Source organism: Ctenopharyngodon idella, chromosome 24 (assembly GCF_019924925.1).
Source record: "Ctenopharyngodon idella isolate HZGC_01 chromosome 24, HZGC01, whole genome shotgun sequence".
NCBI classification, from domain to species: domain Eukaryota; kingdom Metazoa; phylum Chordata; class Actinopteri; order Cypriniformes; family Xenocyprididae; genus Ctenopharyngodon; species Ctenopharyngodon idella.
The window spans coordinates 10,551,394-10,569,697 of NC_067243.1; the positions used below are offsets into that span (position 1 = coordinate 10,551,394).

Sequence of the window (18,304 nt, forward strand, 5' to 3'; positions counted from 1 at the left end):
TCAAATGTCAACTCAAGTGTCCCCAACTAAGCAAGCCAGAGGCGACAGCGGCAAGGAACCCAAACTCCATCAGGTGACATCAGGTGGCAGACAAGTGGCAAATTGGTGTTAAAATGGAGAAAAAAACCTTGTGAGAAACCAGGCTTAGTCGGGGTGCCAGTTCTCCTCTGGCCAACAGTGCTTTGTTACAATTCAGGTTGCTATCATAAGTCCAATAGGATCGCAACATTAAAAGTATTTATTTCAGTTCCATCCAATTGAGGATCGTATTCATCACGCCGGTATGGACGGTTGTTGAGGAAGTGTGTCGTGGCTGTCGTGTCGATGAGGCCTTCACAGGGGATGATCTAGTTGACTCAATCTCTGCTGATACTTCAGGGCTGCGTTGTGGTTGTGTCAAGGTGCAGGTCCTTGGTCTCACCTGGATACGGCCCGTTGTGGGTGTGGAACGACATGAGGGTGAGTAATAAATGACAGAATTTTCAACTCTTTAAAGTCATAGTTCACCCAAAAATGATAATTCTGTCATCATTTACTCACCCTCATGTGTTCTAAACCTGTATGAGTTTCTTTGTCTTGCTGAACACAAAAGAAGATATTTTGAAGAATGTTGGTATCCAAACAGTTGCTGGCCCCCATTGATTTCCATAGTATAAAAAATACTATGGAAGTCAATGGGGACCATAAACTGTTTGTTTACCAACATTCTTCAAAATATCTTCTTTTGTGTTCAATGAGTAAATGGTGTACTAGGCTGTTTTGTCTTTTTATACACCTTTTGCTGAACGCATGTAAACATTTGCATGGAAGCCTTTCCCACAATATGGTGTTTAGGAAAAAAATCAAACGCGTTTCGTTACCTCTTATGTGATTTGAGCTTTATGTGATTTTAACTGACTGATACATGTCCATGTACAGATCATGCTGTTGCTGTAACATCACATGCAGGCACTGCTCCCAGAAACACAATTAACAATGTCATACATGTAAAAAGACCCATGAGAACTAGAGCTAACTTCCTCATATGACAAAATATGAATGAATCAATTAATCACTCAAGATGTTCATCTTAGCGTAAACAAAACTTTACTGTGGAATGGAGAAGTGGTTTGTTATGGTTAACCAGATTAGTTTGGGTATATCAGTGGGAAACATGGTCTTGATTCCATTTAATTAGTTTCCTTAACTTACTGGCAATGTTACATAAAAATTATATTTAATCATGAACTATTTCAGAAATCTTATCAGTGACGGTCAGATGAAGAAAGCTATGCTGATGTTCCTTTTGCATCCACCAGAGGTCAGTGTAGAAACACACTGTAATCAATTAGAAAATGCGCAAGAATCACAGATTGGTCATACTGATAATATGTCAGATTGTGAAATTACCCTTACTCTTTTTTTTTTAGCAGTTAATGTAAATTCAAAAACAAAAATAGACACTTTTATGATCGAAATGTACATCTATTTGCTATGTTGTTTTTCATTTAATTTACAAAGGAAACTCCATCCGCAGGGGATACATTTTCAGTTTATGGTAAATGTAACCCTTTTCCATATTTCCTTTTATTTTCCTTTTGTGTTAAATATGTTAATATGTCCTACCAAGTTTTGAAGGTTAAGGTGCTAAATTTATCTTGTTCAGGCATAGATAGTTTACTCAAACTATTCAAGAAAACAAAGACAATAGATTAGCTGTCGTGATTTATCTGCAATCGTTTCAACAAAACACTTCCCTTTGGTAAAACACTTTAGATAAGAAGTTGTTACGTAGGCTAAGTGCCTTAAAAATAAATGTAAACATGCAAATGGAATTCAAAGGAAACGAAGAAGTCCACTTTTGGTTTCAGCATCTGTAACGCATTGCGTTGTCATGTAGCTAACACATAAATCACATATTTCACTTACATCAAAAGATTTTTACTGTAAATTTAACGTAACCCATGTTTAGCCGCTGCTGTCTTTAAATCTCAATGTAAATTAATTTATTTATTTATTTATTTATTCCGATAGTTTTTGACCAATTTTAAATTGTCTTTCTGGACTACATATCCCTGTCACCCTCCGCACCAAGTCCCGCCTCCTGCAACATGATTGGCTGGTGGAGCTCTTACACGCGGTATGTGATTGGACCCCTAAGACGTCGTTCATACAGCCGCGCCAACCACAACAAACAATACGGGTCTTGTCTGTATGGAAGGCTTCACTACAAACCCCATGATTCTCTGCAGTGATTTTCGCAATCTTCCTCTAATCGCATCATCCAGGAGCTTCTGGATCGCTCGGATAAAGCTGAAGGATTGAAGCTGATTGTGTTTACATGATTTTTGGCTCTTCCTGAAAGCTGAAGGGCGGAACAGCGATGAAAATGGACTTAAATGCCATCATAGAGAAGATGGAAACGGGCGACCAGGACGCCGCACTGACAGCTTTACAGACCTATAATAAAGAGGTACATCAGATAGGATACATGTAAATCAGGACTGTTATAAGATGATGCATATCTATGTTCTAGAATAAAGTGTCTGTTTTGTGCCTAGGGAAAGTGTTAATACAAATAAAAATATATATAGAAAGAGAGAGAGAGAGAGAGTTTGCAGCGCTGTGACATTTAGGTTGATACAATGATAGATGCTCAGTTGTGTAAATATTGCATGAAAACAGCATCGACAAGGAGCTTCCATGGTCATTATGTTTTGTGGGGAATGGGGATGTTATAATAAATGCAAATGCATATCCTAATAACTGTACTAGTAACGGAAATAAAATGAGCGTCATTCATTTTTATAGATGTTTATCTGGAGAATAGAATATAAAAATAGAGGAATATCATATTCAAATAAGTACCATATGAGGTCAATAAATGGATTTGTTCATGTTTTCAGTTATGTTTTTGTCCTGACAGGCATTAAGAATGCAATTATATAATTCTTTACAACAGTAAAACAGCTTGAAATGAAGCTGATGGGCTCTGATGTTGTGGTCAGACTCATACTGTCAACAGGGATGCGGACCTTCCCTCAACCCCTCTTAAAAACATTCCTTTCTAGCAATACATTCTCATAATTATTATAAGTATTAACCAATTTGATTCCCAAATATTAACTAAATCTGTCAAGTACACTTATTTGGTACTTTTTTTTTTTTTTTTTTTTTTTTTAATCTTGTACCTAGAATCATAACAAAAGGATTCAAAAAAACACATAAGAGGCCTTTGAATTCTTAAATGATTCACATAGGAAATGGGTTTGTAGGTAAAATTTAAATCAGTCTTACCTAAAAAGTCATATGAGTTGAAGAACTTTGTGTGACGTTGGCTGGATTAGCACTCGAGCAACACAAATAGATTTCTTAGGCTGATCCTGATGCTTCGTGAGCCGGTATCACAGAGGTTCATGCAGTTAAGCGCTCTAATCGTACTTTAGGACAGAATTGATGTGACAGTGATACATATTAAGAGGTTACGAGTTAATATTATTATCATTTAATTTACAGCCTGTACAAGAATGTTGTTTTTTTGTTATTGGCTCTGCAATCAGATCTATTTTCTTCGTTTTTTCAACTGAATGACAAATACAGTAGTGAACCCAAAAAATTGTCATTTTTTGCACATTAAGTCAGATTTAGTTTCATTGCATTAAAAGTATCAAACTTCCAGTTAATTTTAACTAACTAGGCCTAAAATAATTTTTGTTGATGTATGTTAAACAACAAATTCTCACAGGTGTTCTAGCAGAATTATGTTTTAATTAAAAACAAAACAAAAGAAACATTGTATTGCAAATAAATAAACAAATAAATGCCACTTGGTTGGATAGTTATTTAAAGGGGCTATATGTGGAACCCTTGTTATTAGCGACACCTGTGGGCGTTTAGGGAACTGCAGCCAGCGACTTATGGGGCGTTCACACCAGACGCGACTTGCGCGAATAAATCACGTTATTCGCACGTAGTTGGACGCTTGAACATTTTGAGTTTACTCGCTTCATTCGCGCGTGAAATTCACTTCACAACAGACGCGAATTCGCATCAGGCGAATAAGCTCAATTTGCCGGCTTTAGCTAGCTTGTAGTCTCAATATGTATATATATAGCTCAAATTGAGTAAAGAACGTTTTTTGTCACTCACTTTCTTCCAAGCAAGATCCTTTTTATTCCTGTTTCTATAAAAGTACGAAGATGTATCGTACAGCTCCGGGTATCCACATACAGCAACGATGATTTTGTCCTCCATTGCTGTTTCGGATTTCTGCCTCCGCTCGCTACGTCGTAATCACATCAATACTAGAGCAAGCTCCTGATTGGTTAACGCGGCGCGAATATCGCCAAAGTTCAGATTTTTCAACTCGCGCGAATCACGCGTTAAGTGCGTCAAACGCCCGAAACGCTCAATTCGTGCCGCCTCATTCGCACAAATCGCGCCGCATGGGGCATTCACACCAGACGCGACTTGCGCGAATAAATCGCTCTATTCGTGCGTAGTTGGATGCTTGAACATTTTGAGTTTACTCACCTCATTCGCGCATGAAATTCGCTTCATTCACATGTGAAATTCACTTCACAACAGATGCAAATTCACGTCATGAGAGGGGCTTCTGCCAGGCAGCTCCAGTCTCGTTTCTGCACACTTCCTCTGAATAAACACATCAGCTCATCAGCAGGAAAGTAGTTGTATAATATGGCGAATAAGCTCAATTTGCCGGATTTAGCTAGCTTGTAGTCTCAATATGTATATATATCTCAAATTGAGTAAAGAGCGTTTTTTACAACTTACCAGATTGTCCGACCTTCTCACTCACTTTCTCACTTTCAAGCAAGATCCTTTTTATTCCTGTTTCTATAAAAGTACAAAGATGTATCGTACAACGACAATGATTTTGTAATTTGATGACGTAATCACGTCACTACTAGAGCAAGCTCCTGATTGGTTACCGCGGCGCGAATATTCGCCAAAGTTCAGATTTTTCAACTCGCGTGAATCACGCGTTACGCGTGTCAAACGCCTGAACTGCTCAATTCGCGCCGCCTCATTCACGCCACCTCATTTGCGTGAATCGCACCGCAGGATCTCTATTCACGTCTTTGCATTGACTTAACATGTAAATCACTCACGCTTAACGCTTCATTCGCATCTGGTGTGAACGCACCATTACTGCTCGTGCTGGTGCTCATGCACACGTAATGTACACGGCGAAGTTCTTTATCGTTTTTTGCGGGATTCTTCTTTATACTTTTGCAGCGATATGCTGTTAAGGGACATCCCGATGCCGTCCACACTTTAGATATGTAAATATGTGCTGCATGCTTTCCTCTCAACAACAAAATAAACACACAACAAAAATGACAGTGGTGAGAAAGCAGCAGTTAAAGAAGTATCTGATATGTTTGCACGAGCTCTGCAATTCACCAGCATCATGTCGACAGATGAGGTAATTAAAATGAGGATAAAGTATATTTAAGACTATATCTGGCTATGTGAGACTATAGTTTGAATTAATCCCTTTTCTTTGATGACACATGGACATTACAGTATAGAATGGCTCTTTCGGCATTATCCTGAAAATTGTATTAGCATTCTTTTCATGTGTCAAAGAACGAAGAGAGGCTCTCGGGAGTGCGCGTAAACTTCACATGCTTTTAATTTTCCAGGCAAAAATGACCAGAGTCCTTAAAGCTGCTATGTGTTCAAAATTTACAAAAATTATATAATGAGCAAGTAGGCTACATCATGAATCCATTTTCCAAACCGTGTATTTGTCTTACCCTGAACGGTAAATACGGTGTTTATTAACCACTAGAGCGCCAAAAGTTACGGACTTCAGCTTTAACATAAAAATCAGTCTACAGCCTTTCATAGGCAACCTAGGTAGTCGGGGAAGGTCTTGTTTTTAAGTTTCGTTACAAGCTGTTCACCCATTGGCAAGAAAAAAAAAGTGATTAATACATGAAAATTCTTATATAATAGCCCCTTCAATTTGTTGGCAAACGTTTATTAGGTGCAACTTAAAGTATCTTTTGTATTCATGCATAAATGTATGTATTTGTATTTCAGTTTTCTGAATGATTTTTTTCTCTCTTTTAGAAATCACAGTGCTTTTTGTTTACCCCTGGGGAAGAGGAAGACAGAGAGGTAAGCCATACCCGACATCATTATGCAAACGGTCAGCAATTCAACCCTGAAGAACAAGCTTTTTAATGCTTTGTCTAGACATTTTAGATACATTAAAACGTATTCAGTAATATTGCATTGCCAAATGTCTTCATTGATTTGCAATAAATATAAAAAGCATTTGTGCTTATATCATATTATATTAAATGAATCATATCTTAAAGTACTGCTGTTGTGATATGTCCTTGCTTTGACTTTATGTGCACTTTTTTTGCTTGCCTTTTGTGATAGGATGGACATTTGAAAGAGGTATATGGGTAGCTCATTGTTTTGGACGTAGCATAGAACCCAAAGCCTATTTCTCTTTCCTGATTGGCTAATGCTATATTAATCTGGTGGTTTGAATTTACTGTATAACAAAGAAGGTTTTATAATTTCACATGATGGGAACATTCCAAAAATATAAAGAAATACACTTTGGGATTTTGTAACATGACACTGTGTTGAGATGGTTGGAGAATGTTTCATGGGAATCAATGTGGTTCAGAAATTAAATCTGTATGCTGTCCCGTTTCTTTTTTATTGTCTACACCAGTAATATTTTCCCATTTCTGCACATGGTCGATCGATATGGGTCTTTTAATGGCCAATGTCAGGACCAGTGGTTCTCAACTGACAGGTCACAACCCGAATATGGGTCACAGGTCTGTTCAGAATAAAATCAATGCTTAAAGGGTTAGTTCACCCAAAAATGAAAATAATGTAATTTATTACTCACCCTCATGGCGTTCCACACCCGGAAGACCTTCGTTCATCTTCGGAACACAAATTAAGATATTTTTGTTGAAATCCGATGGCTCAGTGAGATCTGCATAACCAGCAATGACATTTCCTCTCTCAAGATCCATTAATGTACTAAAAACATATTTAAATCAGTTCATGTGAGTACAGCGGTTCAATATTATTATTATAAAGCGACGAGGATATTTTTGGTGCGCCAAAAAAACAAAATAATGACTTATATAGTGATGGCCGATTTCAAAACACTGCTTCATGAAGCTTCGGACCGTTATGAATCTTTTGTGTCGAATCATGATTCGGATCGCGTGTCAAACCACCAAACTGCTGAAAGCACGTGACTTTGGCGCTCCGAACCACAAAAGATTCATAACGATTCATTGTTTTTTTGGCGCACCAAAAATATTCTCGTCGCTTTATAATATTAATATTGTACCACTCTACTGAAATGTCATTGCTGGCAATGCAGGCCTCACTGAGCCATCGGATTTCAACAAAAATATCTTAATTTGTGTTCTGAAGATGAACGAAGGTCTTCCGGGTGTGGAACGCCATGAGGGTGAGTAATAAATGACATTATTTTCATTTTTGGGTGAACTAACCCTTTAAGCATTGATTTTATTCTGAACAGACCTGTGACCCATATTCGGGTTGTGACCCGTCAGTTGAGAACCACTGGTCCTGACATTGGCCATTAAAAGACCCATATCGAGGGTGAGTAATTAATGACATTATTTTTATTTTTGGGTGAACTAACCCTTTAATGACAATAAAATGTTAGTCATATATTCATGCAAAAATATGATAGCTTTTAAAAAGAGATTTTTTGGTGCAAATTTGACTATTACTACTTTTTATTATTTTTCATTTTTAGTGTTAATGCAAGGTTAATGCAAAAATATTTTTTTTATTGTTAGTTTGTTAATTAATGTTAAAAATGGATCCTTATTGTGAGGTGTTACCATTATTTTTAGTGTTCAGTTCTGTGGTCACTCTAGTCATCCTGTTCCCAAACTGCACTTTTGCTGGCCTCGTTTTTGCTTTTGTCTCAAATATGAACTGACATGCAGTACCCTTCATTGCTGTTTTTGACTCTGGTCTCTGACATAAAGGCTGACTCCTGTCATTTTAATCATTGTTTTACAGCAGTCCCATCCAATGTAATGCTTTACAAAAAGCACAACTGCAAAAAAATTACATTTTCATTTGAGATGTATAAACCAGTGGTTTTCAAACCATAAGATGCCTCCAAACATGATGATCCCCTTGTAAAAAAAAATTAATAAAAAATTAAATAATTAGCATTTCATTAAATTAAATAAATCCAATAGAATTCAAATGTTACCTGGTAAATATTTGTTTCTTTAGCACTTATACAATAAAATTGGTCCAAAGGGTTTTTTTTCCTCTGAAATTTTCTGTGGACCCCAGTTTAAAAACCTGTATTATAGACTATAACACCATAATGCTTCTATATTTGGTTATCACTGTGTGTGGTGGTGTCACAGACGGGTTTCAAACAGATGATCAGATCCGGTTTTGTTTATTGCTTAACTGGGTTATGTAAGGACGTGTCACAGTTGGACTCCAATTTGGTAACTAAACTCTACAGTGAGACAGTCGGAGGTCTTGGAAGTGAAGCACAGTCAGGGAGAATTTGAGGAGTTGTCAGTCATCCGCCCTTATATATAGCGAGCTGTCCACTGTAACAATAATGAATGATACCTCTCAGAGACCTAAATAGAGTGGTGCAGGGATGACGTCAAAACCCAAGAGGACTAATTCACCACTGGTTCCCTTGAGAATTTACTATAGGTTTTTATAATGGGGTTTTTCAGTGTATGAATAAAATAAGGTCACGAAAACACACATTTTGAAGCTGTTATGTTAATTTAAAAAAAATGTATGTCTAATAAGTAACTAGATGAGAACATTTTCGATATGGGTGTGTGTAATTTACATTGTAGAGCAAAACAGCCGAATATTGTCAAGCTATGTTTACCATAGATCTTATTTTACTAAAAAAATTAAAACCTCATTATAAAATCCCATAGGAAATTCTCGAGGGAAACACTGGCGAATTAGTCTTCCGAGTTTTGACAGCATCCCTGCACCACTCTAGTAGCCCGGGAAGGGCGGGAAAAAACATGATGTTATATTGCTAATTTGAAACATGAATTCAAAGCTGAAAGTTTTTAACCACATTGAATCGCATGAAAATAACCATGAGATTTTCTGTAACAGTGTTTCTCAACTGGTGGGGTGTGACACAAAAATGGCTCATGGGTCTGTTCTGATAGGGTTGCAGGTATTTAATTTGAATGGATTTTTTAATTAATCTATTTATATGTAATATATTTTTATATATTGTATATTTTTAATATGTTTTATTTTTAATATATTTTGTATCTTTTAAAGTTGTAAATTATAATTTAATAAAATTTTAAAATTAAATTTAAAATATATACACTACCGTTCAAACATGTGGAGTCAGTAAGGTTTTTTTTAAAATAAATTAATACTTTTATTCAGCAAACATGCATTCAATTGACCAAAAGTGACAGTAAAGATATTTATAATGCTACAAAAGATTTCTATTTCAAATAAAATGCTGTTCTTTTGAACTTTCTATTCATCAAAGAATCCTGAAAAAAATGTATCATAGTTTCCACAAAAAATATTCAGCAGCATGACCGTTTTCAACATTGATAATAATAATAAATCAGCATATTAGAATGATTTCTGAAGGATCATGTGACACTGAAGACTGGAGTAATGATGCTGAAAATTCAGCTTTACCATCTCAAGAATAAATTACATTTTCAAAATGTATTAAAATAGAAATCAAATATTTTAAATTGTAATAATATTTCACAATTTTTACTGGATCAAATAAATGGGAAAAAAAATTTGATGAGCATACTGAGCAAACTGTAATGTATGTTTAGTATTTTTTTTATATATAAATTTTTGTAATTTATGTCATAGTTTTTATATTGTTATATTCTTTATATTTTATTTTTAAAAAGTCATTTTTAAGTAGTAAAAAAATTTGGTTAAACAATTTTGATTCTGGGTTTTAAAGCAAAACCAGTTGAGAACCGCTGGCCCATAAGGTGATGGTGTAGATAATTGCTGCTGTTCACCATATCTCTCTCTCTCTCGTCTCTCAGCGTCTGGGTGAGTTAGTGTTGGGCTTCCTGGAGAGAGACCTCCAACCGTCCTGTCAGCTGGCCTGCCTGGAAACCATCCGCATCCTGTCCCGTGACAAGAAGAGCCTGGCTCCCTTCGTGACCCGCCACGCCATGCAGATCCTGATCCGACATGCCGGCCTCGGGCAGGGCGAGGGCGTCACGCCTGAGATCCCGGACCTGGAGGTGATCGTGGAGGCCCTGAAGTGCTTGTGCAACATCGTGTTCAACAGCGAGGCGGCTCAGGAGGCGGGGGCGGAGCTCCAGCTTATCATGGGATTGGCCGAGAGGCTTAAGCAGTGCCGTGAGCCTCAGTGGAACCACGACGTGCGATTCTTCGACCTGCGCCTCACGTTTTTGATCACCGCCCTGAGAGTGGATGTGAGAGCCCAGCTGGCACGCGAGCTGAGGGGTGTCAGTCTGTTGTCGGAGGCTCTGGACGCCACGCTCGGCCTCTGCTGGCCTGACATGTACGAGGTGGCCCGTGCGGGCTTTGACGGCTGCTCAGAGCTGCCCCCGCTGGGGAGGCAGGAGACGGAGCGAGCCATGGAGATCCTGAAGATCCTCTTTAATGTCACCTTTGATTCCAACCGCCGCAAGGTGGACGAGGTGAGACTGTGTTTGCTGTTACATTTAGTCATGTCAGGCAACATTATGTATTCAAACTGTGACAATGCTGCTGTTTCCGAAATTTTAGTGCCCTGATTATATGCAGCAATAGAAACTTTTGTCAATTTCAGTGGGTGACTCTCATGAAACCTGTAAAGAACTTGTTCAGCCATATTTCAGACCAAAGTCAAAAGAAAGAATATATATATATATATATATATATATATATATATATATATGTTGCATTAAAGACAACACTTCCTTAATTTTTCACATTTTATGTCAATACAGTAAAAATGAATTAAATTATTATTAAAAGCTTTGCATTACTTATGTATTACAGTTCTACTGGTGTGACGTGTAGCCAATTATGGTGTCCCTAAACTACTGGGATTATTTAAAATACAAAAGAGACAGTATAAATCAGGATATTTGAAGATATTCTCATGAAAATAATGGAACACAATGCAGAAATTAATATAATAAAATATACTATAAAATTTTTCAAAATACATAACATGTACATTACCATTTAAAATTTTGCAGTCTGTCACCAAGGTTGCATTTATTTGATCAAAAAGACAGTAAAAATATTGCTTATATTATAGTACTGATATTACTTATTGTGAAATATTATTAAAATTTAAAATAACTGTTTTCGGTTTTAATATATTTTGAAATGTAATTTATTCCTGTGATGCAAAGCTGAATTTTCAGCATCATTACTCCAGTCTTCAATGTCACATGATCCTTCAAAAATCATTCTAATATGCTAAATTGCAAAACAGTTTTGCTGCATGTTTCTATCAGGGTTGCCAGGTTTTCACAACAAAACCCACCCGATTGCTACTCAAAACTAGCCCAATCACGTTTCAGGGGGCTCCCCTGATAAAAATCGGATTCCGGGGGTAAAATTTGCATTTTTTTATCGGGGTTCCCCTGGTAAAATTTGCATTTTTGGCAGGGTTCCCCTGGTAAAATTTGCATTTCAGGGGTTAATTTGGGGTTATTTGGGGTCGCTTCAACCCGCGGACATGAAAAACAACCCGCGGCAACAGCGTTAAAGTATCCCAATTCGGCAGGATAACTGTGGACTTGGCAACACTCGTTTCTATTATCGGCCAATTGAGACTGATGTGATAATTTAAAAAAACAAACAAATACTGATAGGCTATATTGTGTATTCCTTGCTGCAGATTAAAGGTTATTTTATGATGCTTGCCTCTTAATATTGTTATAGGAAAATAAGTTATTTTTAATTTTCTAATTTTCTTATAATCTCACATGGGAATGTCATTTTCATTCTCACATCTTGCTGAATAAGCATTACACACCCGCAGCAATTAGATCTGTTCTCTCAGTGTAAATAACAGTGTTTAATTAGTGAAGCAGATCTAATGCGGTTTCATGGGACTTGCGTTGTGCTGGTGTGTGTGTGTGTGTGTGTGTGTGTGTGTGGGATGCAGGAAGAAGCAGCCACTTACAGACACCTGGGTGCCATACTGAGACACTGCATCATGAGCACCTCAGAGGGAGAGGAGCGCACGGAGGAGATGCACAGGTGCGCCTGCACACACACACTTGTTGAGTTTCCATGGTTTATGGGGAATTTCCATAGACATAATGATTTTTATACTGTACAAACTGTGTATTCTATACCCTACGCATAAACACAACAGAAAACTTTCAGCATTTTTACATTTAAAAAACATGATTCTGTATGATTTATAAGATGTTTTCCTCATTGGGACCAAAAAATGTCCAAAAATTGACATTTTATCCACATAACATAGGATTTACCAGGATGCAGAAAGGTAGCAATGATACAGGTTCTGAATAATTCATTAAAACAAAACTGAATCAAGTAAAGTTGTTTGACACAGTGACACACTGGCACAGATACTCGAACGTGTGTCTTGCTCTGATTAGTAAAGATTGGTAACAAATTAGAGCAGATCCACAGGGACCTCAGTTTCAACTAATTAGTCGATTTGTAAAAGGAAACTAAATCTGATATGAATTTGTATTACAGCCACACGGTGAACCTGCTGGGGAACCTGCCGCTTCCGTGTCTTGACGTCTTGCTGATGCCTAAAGTCCAGCAGGGCTCTATCGAGTACATGGGCGTCAACATGGACGCCGTGAAGGTGCTGCTGGAGTTTATGGAGAAAAGACTTGACCGGGTGAGCACCTGAACAAGTTTATTACTAATCTTTAAAAAGGTTAAAACACATTAAAAGCAGTTTAATGTTCATCAGCAGACGAGAAAAAATAAGGCATCAAGAGAGAAATCACATTTCTTCTTTCTTTCTCACATAAAGATATTTTCTTGGTCATTTGGTGGGTAGCCCCGCCCACAGTGGAATCTCATTAGTCCAAAATCCCACTTAATTATATATTAAACATCATGTTTTTATCTGGCTGTCCTTGTAAATATATAAATTATAAACATATAAATATAAATCTTATGAGTTATATGGTAATTACATATTTTTAATGAATAAACAAATTAATTAAACTAATTATTTTACTCTGCTTTTTCCTTTTTTTCCCTTTCATGTATCTGATTTTTATTTATTTAGTTAGTATTTTCCAACATAAACAAAAAACTTTGAAATAATAATATTTATTATAAAATAAATAATGATATTAATAAATTGATTATTAAATAATAAAATAATAAATTACATTTACAACATGTATTTATAATTAATAACATATTATACAACTAAAATATAACTACTATGTATATAACCTAGGGGTGGGCGATATACCGGTAGACACGATTAACCGGTAGAGATTTCGTCTCTATCGCGGTTACGCTCACATGACGTCTGTTCGTTTTTCAGCCTTGCGGTTTAAAAGCAAGTCATTTTAAACCGTTCAAGTGCAATAATCAGCTAAAGAGAACTCGTTTCGGTATATGCGAGCGCTGTCTAAGAGAGCGCTCACACCTGAAACGTGCGCACATGAAGCCGCCGCTCATACAGCGCATGAGTACTGGACTGAGTTCTTTTTAGCGCCTTATTGGGTCAAAATGCCTGTCTTTGTGAGTATCTTTGTAAACACAGTCATTTATGTCTTAAGTGAATGTAAACAGTTGAGAAAGAAAGCTCATGAGTATCAGTATATTAGATCAGTGCATTCGGTCTTAAAGTGACAGCAGCCTAATAAACCTGCTGCCGTTTGTGCCATTAATGTTAATCAAACAATCTCACTTCTCTTGACTGAATCACTTTTGTAACTTTAATAAGAATAAATTTATATTTAATTTACACAGTGAAGACTATGCAGTGTTTTTTGTACATTTGATTACTTTATACAACATGTAGTAGCCTATTTCTATAGGCCTATCTAGTGCTTGAAGTTTTCAGGTAGGTCTATTTCATTTTCATCTTTGTTCTATTGTAGTTTTTTATCTCTAGTGCTTAAAGTTTTCAGGTAGGTCACTCGTGTCTTTGTTCTATTGTAGTTTTTTGTCCTATTGCTTTTAATTATTTTCTTTGTTCCTATTTTATCACTGAATGTGTACATGTCTTCAGTGAGCTCGAGTTTTTTTTTTTTTTATTATTATTATGTTAGGCTAGTATTAGTTCGTGATTTTGAAATTGGTAATGAGATTTATGACATTTCAATTCAATTTTGATATCACAAAATTAATTATATTGTGATATATATCATTATTGTGAAATAAAATTATTCATATCATGATATAAGATTTTGGTCATATATCACACCCATAATCCAACCTTACCTGGATACATACAGTATACGCACATGAAGTAATATGTGTTATTTGGAAAATCTCAACTGCTTGATTGATTATATTGTCACAAAATGTAAACTATATTATCACCCAGTTCTAATCTGCTAAATATAAATATTAACATCATGATATTCTGTAAAGCTGCTTTGAAACGGTGTGTATTGTGAACAGCGCTATACAAATAAATTTATCTTGACTTGACTAGCGTTTTGCTGTGTCGTACCTGCTTAGGTTGAGGTGAAACACCTGCGATTAAGTTATTTTTGTTATTTTTTTTTTTTTCTGAGAGCTGCTCTACACCTGTTTGTGCAGGCTGGTTTGTTATTGTTATTGTTTTTGTGCTGGGTGCGATGGGAAATCTTTGAGGGATTTCTAGACCAGGACACAGCTGTAGCTCCAATGTAAAACAATTTAACTCCTCACCGTCTCCACCTGTTGGTGTTGTATTTCCAGGGTAACAAGCTGAAGGAAACCCTGCTGCCCTCATTAAATCTACTAACGGAGAGCGCTCGCATCCACAGAGAGACCAGGAAGTTTTTACGAATGAAGGTGAGATTGGATGAAGACTTGATTGTGAAATATTGAGATATTTTCATTTTGGTCATGAAGGAGTGTGTTTGTGTGTCTATGCAGGTGCTTCCCCCATTACGAGATGTCAAAAACAGACCTGAGGTCGGTAACGCATTACGGAACAAGCTAGTGCGTCTAATGACCCATATAGACACGGACGTGAAGCACTGTGCAGCTGAGTTCCTGTTTGTACTGTGCAAGGAGAGTGGTACGTTACATACTACATTATCACACTTGTAGTCTTTTTTGGTCCTGATGTAATATTTACAAGATTTTTTTGATGAAGAGAAAGTTCAAAAGAAGATCTTTTTTTTGTGTGTAATATTATAAATGTCTTTACTGTCACTTTTGATCAATTTAATGCATCCTTGCTAAATAAAAATATTGATTTCTTTAAAAATCTGAAAGAAATCTGGCACCAAACATTTGAACGGTAGTGAATATGTGGATTTATTTAGAAGTTAAAAAGAAATAATTGTCATTAGATCCACTGTGTATCAGTTTCCAGGTTTATCAAGTACACGGGTTACGGTAACGCGGCGGGGCTGCTGGCCGCTCGGGGACTGATGAGAGGCGGCCGAGACCCTGGACATTACTCTGAAGATGAGGACAGCGATACTGAGGAGTACAGAGAGGCAAAACCTCAGTATGTCATTAACACAATTGTCGGATACTAGGGGTGTAACGGTACATGTATTCGTACTGAACCATTACGGTACGGACATCACGGTTCGGTGTATACCGTCAGACGACGAATACAGTCAGTCACAGGTGATCCACACTCCAATCCAGAAGGGGGCGCACGTGGTTATGCAATGCTGTTTGCTAACTACCAGCGCAGAAGAAGAAGAACAGACGATCTATGGCTGCGTTCCACTCCAAATTTTTATGCCCTTCACTCACTAACTTCTCTCCGTCTCGTGGACTCGGATGTGCGTCATTGCTTATGTTGCACTAGTGCCCACTACTGGCATAAGGTTTAAATGAAACACACTAAGCGCTTGATTCACTATGGAGCTGATTTATTATTTAAACCCCTTATGTACTTATGAATTTGTTTTATGCAACATTCTATGTGCTTATAAGTTGTTGTAGAAAATATATAAAATCCTATAGGTATATGAGCTGTTGGAGAAAAATAAAATTACACAAATGAAACAAAATATCAATAGTATAAACTTTGACTGTGAACATAAGGTAGCTACAAGTATTATGCCATTGAATCTCAATGTAATTAATATATTATAGACTATTATGCGATTAATTCTCAAAATAATTAATATATCATACACTTCAGTTAAGCGCGATCTGCTGTGACGTCACAATCAAGTTGAATTGTGGAATATAAAGCTGCTTGAAGTGTACATCAAAGTAGACTCACTCCCTAAGTCAAAATCGAGGGGACGAGGGTCTGTCCATATAAACTTCACGAAGTGGAACTCACTTAAAAATGGTGGCAGGGATTCCCCAGAGGGGAAGTGCTTAGGGAGGTTTGCGAGTGCGTGTCTAAAATTGGAGTGGAACGCAGCCTATGTATAGTTATGTTTATGTCTCTCAACCAGTGTTTCAACCGCGGAAAGACATTAATAAAACAGCTTGAGAATAATATCTCATGTAGCATTACATCTACCTCAGGCAAGTCATTCAGTGTCCACAGCATGTTAGTTCACTAGAGAAATGAACTCTAGAGGGGAGCATTTCACTAAATATATGCACTTTATTAGCTTATATATTCATTATACTTACTTTACCTGTTTGTAATGTCTTAATTATCTGACGTATGTTTAAATAAATTTGTCATGAAAACAAGTTATGACAGTAACTGTGTAAATGATTATATTTTAAAAATGAACTAGAATAGAAAAATAATTTATAATTAGATTACAGCATTAGCTGAGATAGAAAATGTTAATTATATCTGAATTTCTTTAAAGACAGAGACACAATTTGTTCAATAAACCACTGTTTAATAAAAAAAAGGGGGGAAAAGCAATTTTATGTTTAGTTTTCTCCCCCCTGCTGTGCCAAACCTGCACCGAACATTAACCTGTACCGTTACACCCCTATCGGATACCATAATGGCCACCTGTAAGTTAAAAGAATAAAAAATATTTGTGTTTTTTTATGTTGTACAGTATCAATCCAGTGACTGGCCGTGTGGAGGAGGAGCAGCCCAACCCAATGGAGGGAATGACCGAAGAACAGAAGGAATACGAAGCCATGAAACTGGTCAACATGTTCGACAAACTCTCTAGGTAATAAAGCGATGTCAGAAAACCCAAAACTTGTTTTCAAAATAGAATGACGTCAGCAGTAAGTAATTGCAAACGTGCTTTTCTTTCAGGGAGCAGGTGATCCAGCCAATGAAAATTGGAGCTGATGGTAAAATGACTTCATTGGAACCACAAGAGCTTCATTATTTAGCCCGTCAACAGTTCGGAGAGTCCAATAATTCTGACAGTGACAGCGACACAAACTAATCTGAATTCAATGAGAATGAGTCTTGAGTCTTTTAACAGGACGGATAGGATTGCTTATTTAATTTTAATACAAAAGTTTATGATGAACTATATTAAAGAATTGAATCTTTTGACACATTAGGATTTAAATGCTTGGTTTTTACTCCCAATGAAAACATCTGGTGATTGTGGTTTCATTTCATTTGAGGTTTATTGTGTTGGCCTGTTAATATTTTCCAGACAATGACAGTGAAAACATGGTTTGTTTGCACAGCGCTAGTTTATTAATATAACAGAATTAATTTAATGGAACTCCAACTTATTATTCATCTCGGGAGCACAGATATTATTTTTCACTTAGAATGTGGTCTGAGAACAAACAAAAAAATGTTACACTGGATGATGACAGTGATGGAACACTGATATTTATTTATTTATTTATTTATTTGGTTTTAGGATGAGCTGAGCTGAGCAGGGAAATTTTTAAAGCTGATATTTTATGAGGTAAAACAGTTTTTGGTTTTACGCAGGAGCATATAAAGCCTCCTGTGATCAACTTTTCTTTTGTTCTTTGTGGTAAAGGGTGGAATTGCTGTATATTGTTATTGGTGGCCTGTGTAGTTACGTATGAAAGACTGAAGAGAATGTTGTATGATTTGTATCACGTTGTGTTAAAAGAAATTTATTGTGAGATGATAATAAAAGAGCTGAATTTGTCATTGTCTCATTTGAAATGTTTTATACACCCAATATTGATGATTCAAATTTGTATAGATATTTTTATAATATTATTATTGTTATTT

The 18,304-nt window shown here is 36.5% G+C and overlaps 1 protein-coding gene across 2 annotated transcripts; it reads left to right on the forward strand.

The window, feature by feature from the left end:
- Positions 1–2,201: 2,201 nt before the first annotated feature.
- Positions 2,202–18,218, forward strand: ric8a (RIC8 guanine nucleotide exchange factor A). 2 transcript variants are annotated; one of them, XM_051884847.1, is made up of 11 exons: positions 2,202–2,452; positions 6,082–6,129; positions 6,400–6,417; positions 10,080–10,706; positions 12,173–12,267; positions 12,739–12,889; positions 14,926–15,021; positions 15,106–15,250; positions 15,544–15,688; positions 17,178–17,297; positions 17,387–18,218. In XM_051884847.1, exons 1-11 carry the CDS (start codon positions 2,363–2,365, stop codon positions 17,520–17,522), a joined length of 1,671 nt encoding a protein of 556 aa, XP_051740807.1. In that variant the 5' UTR covers positions 2,202–2,362; the 3' UTR covers positions 17,523–18,218. The 2 variants fall into 2 exon arrangements, with proteins under 2 accessions (XP_051740807.1, XP_051740809.1); XM_051884849.1 differs by lacking the exon at positions 6,400–6,417 and having other exon boundaries at positions 2,204–2,452.
- The last annotated feature ends 86 nt before the right edge of the window (positions 18,219–18,304 follow it).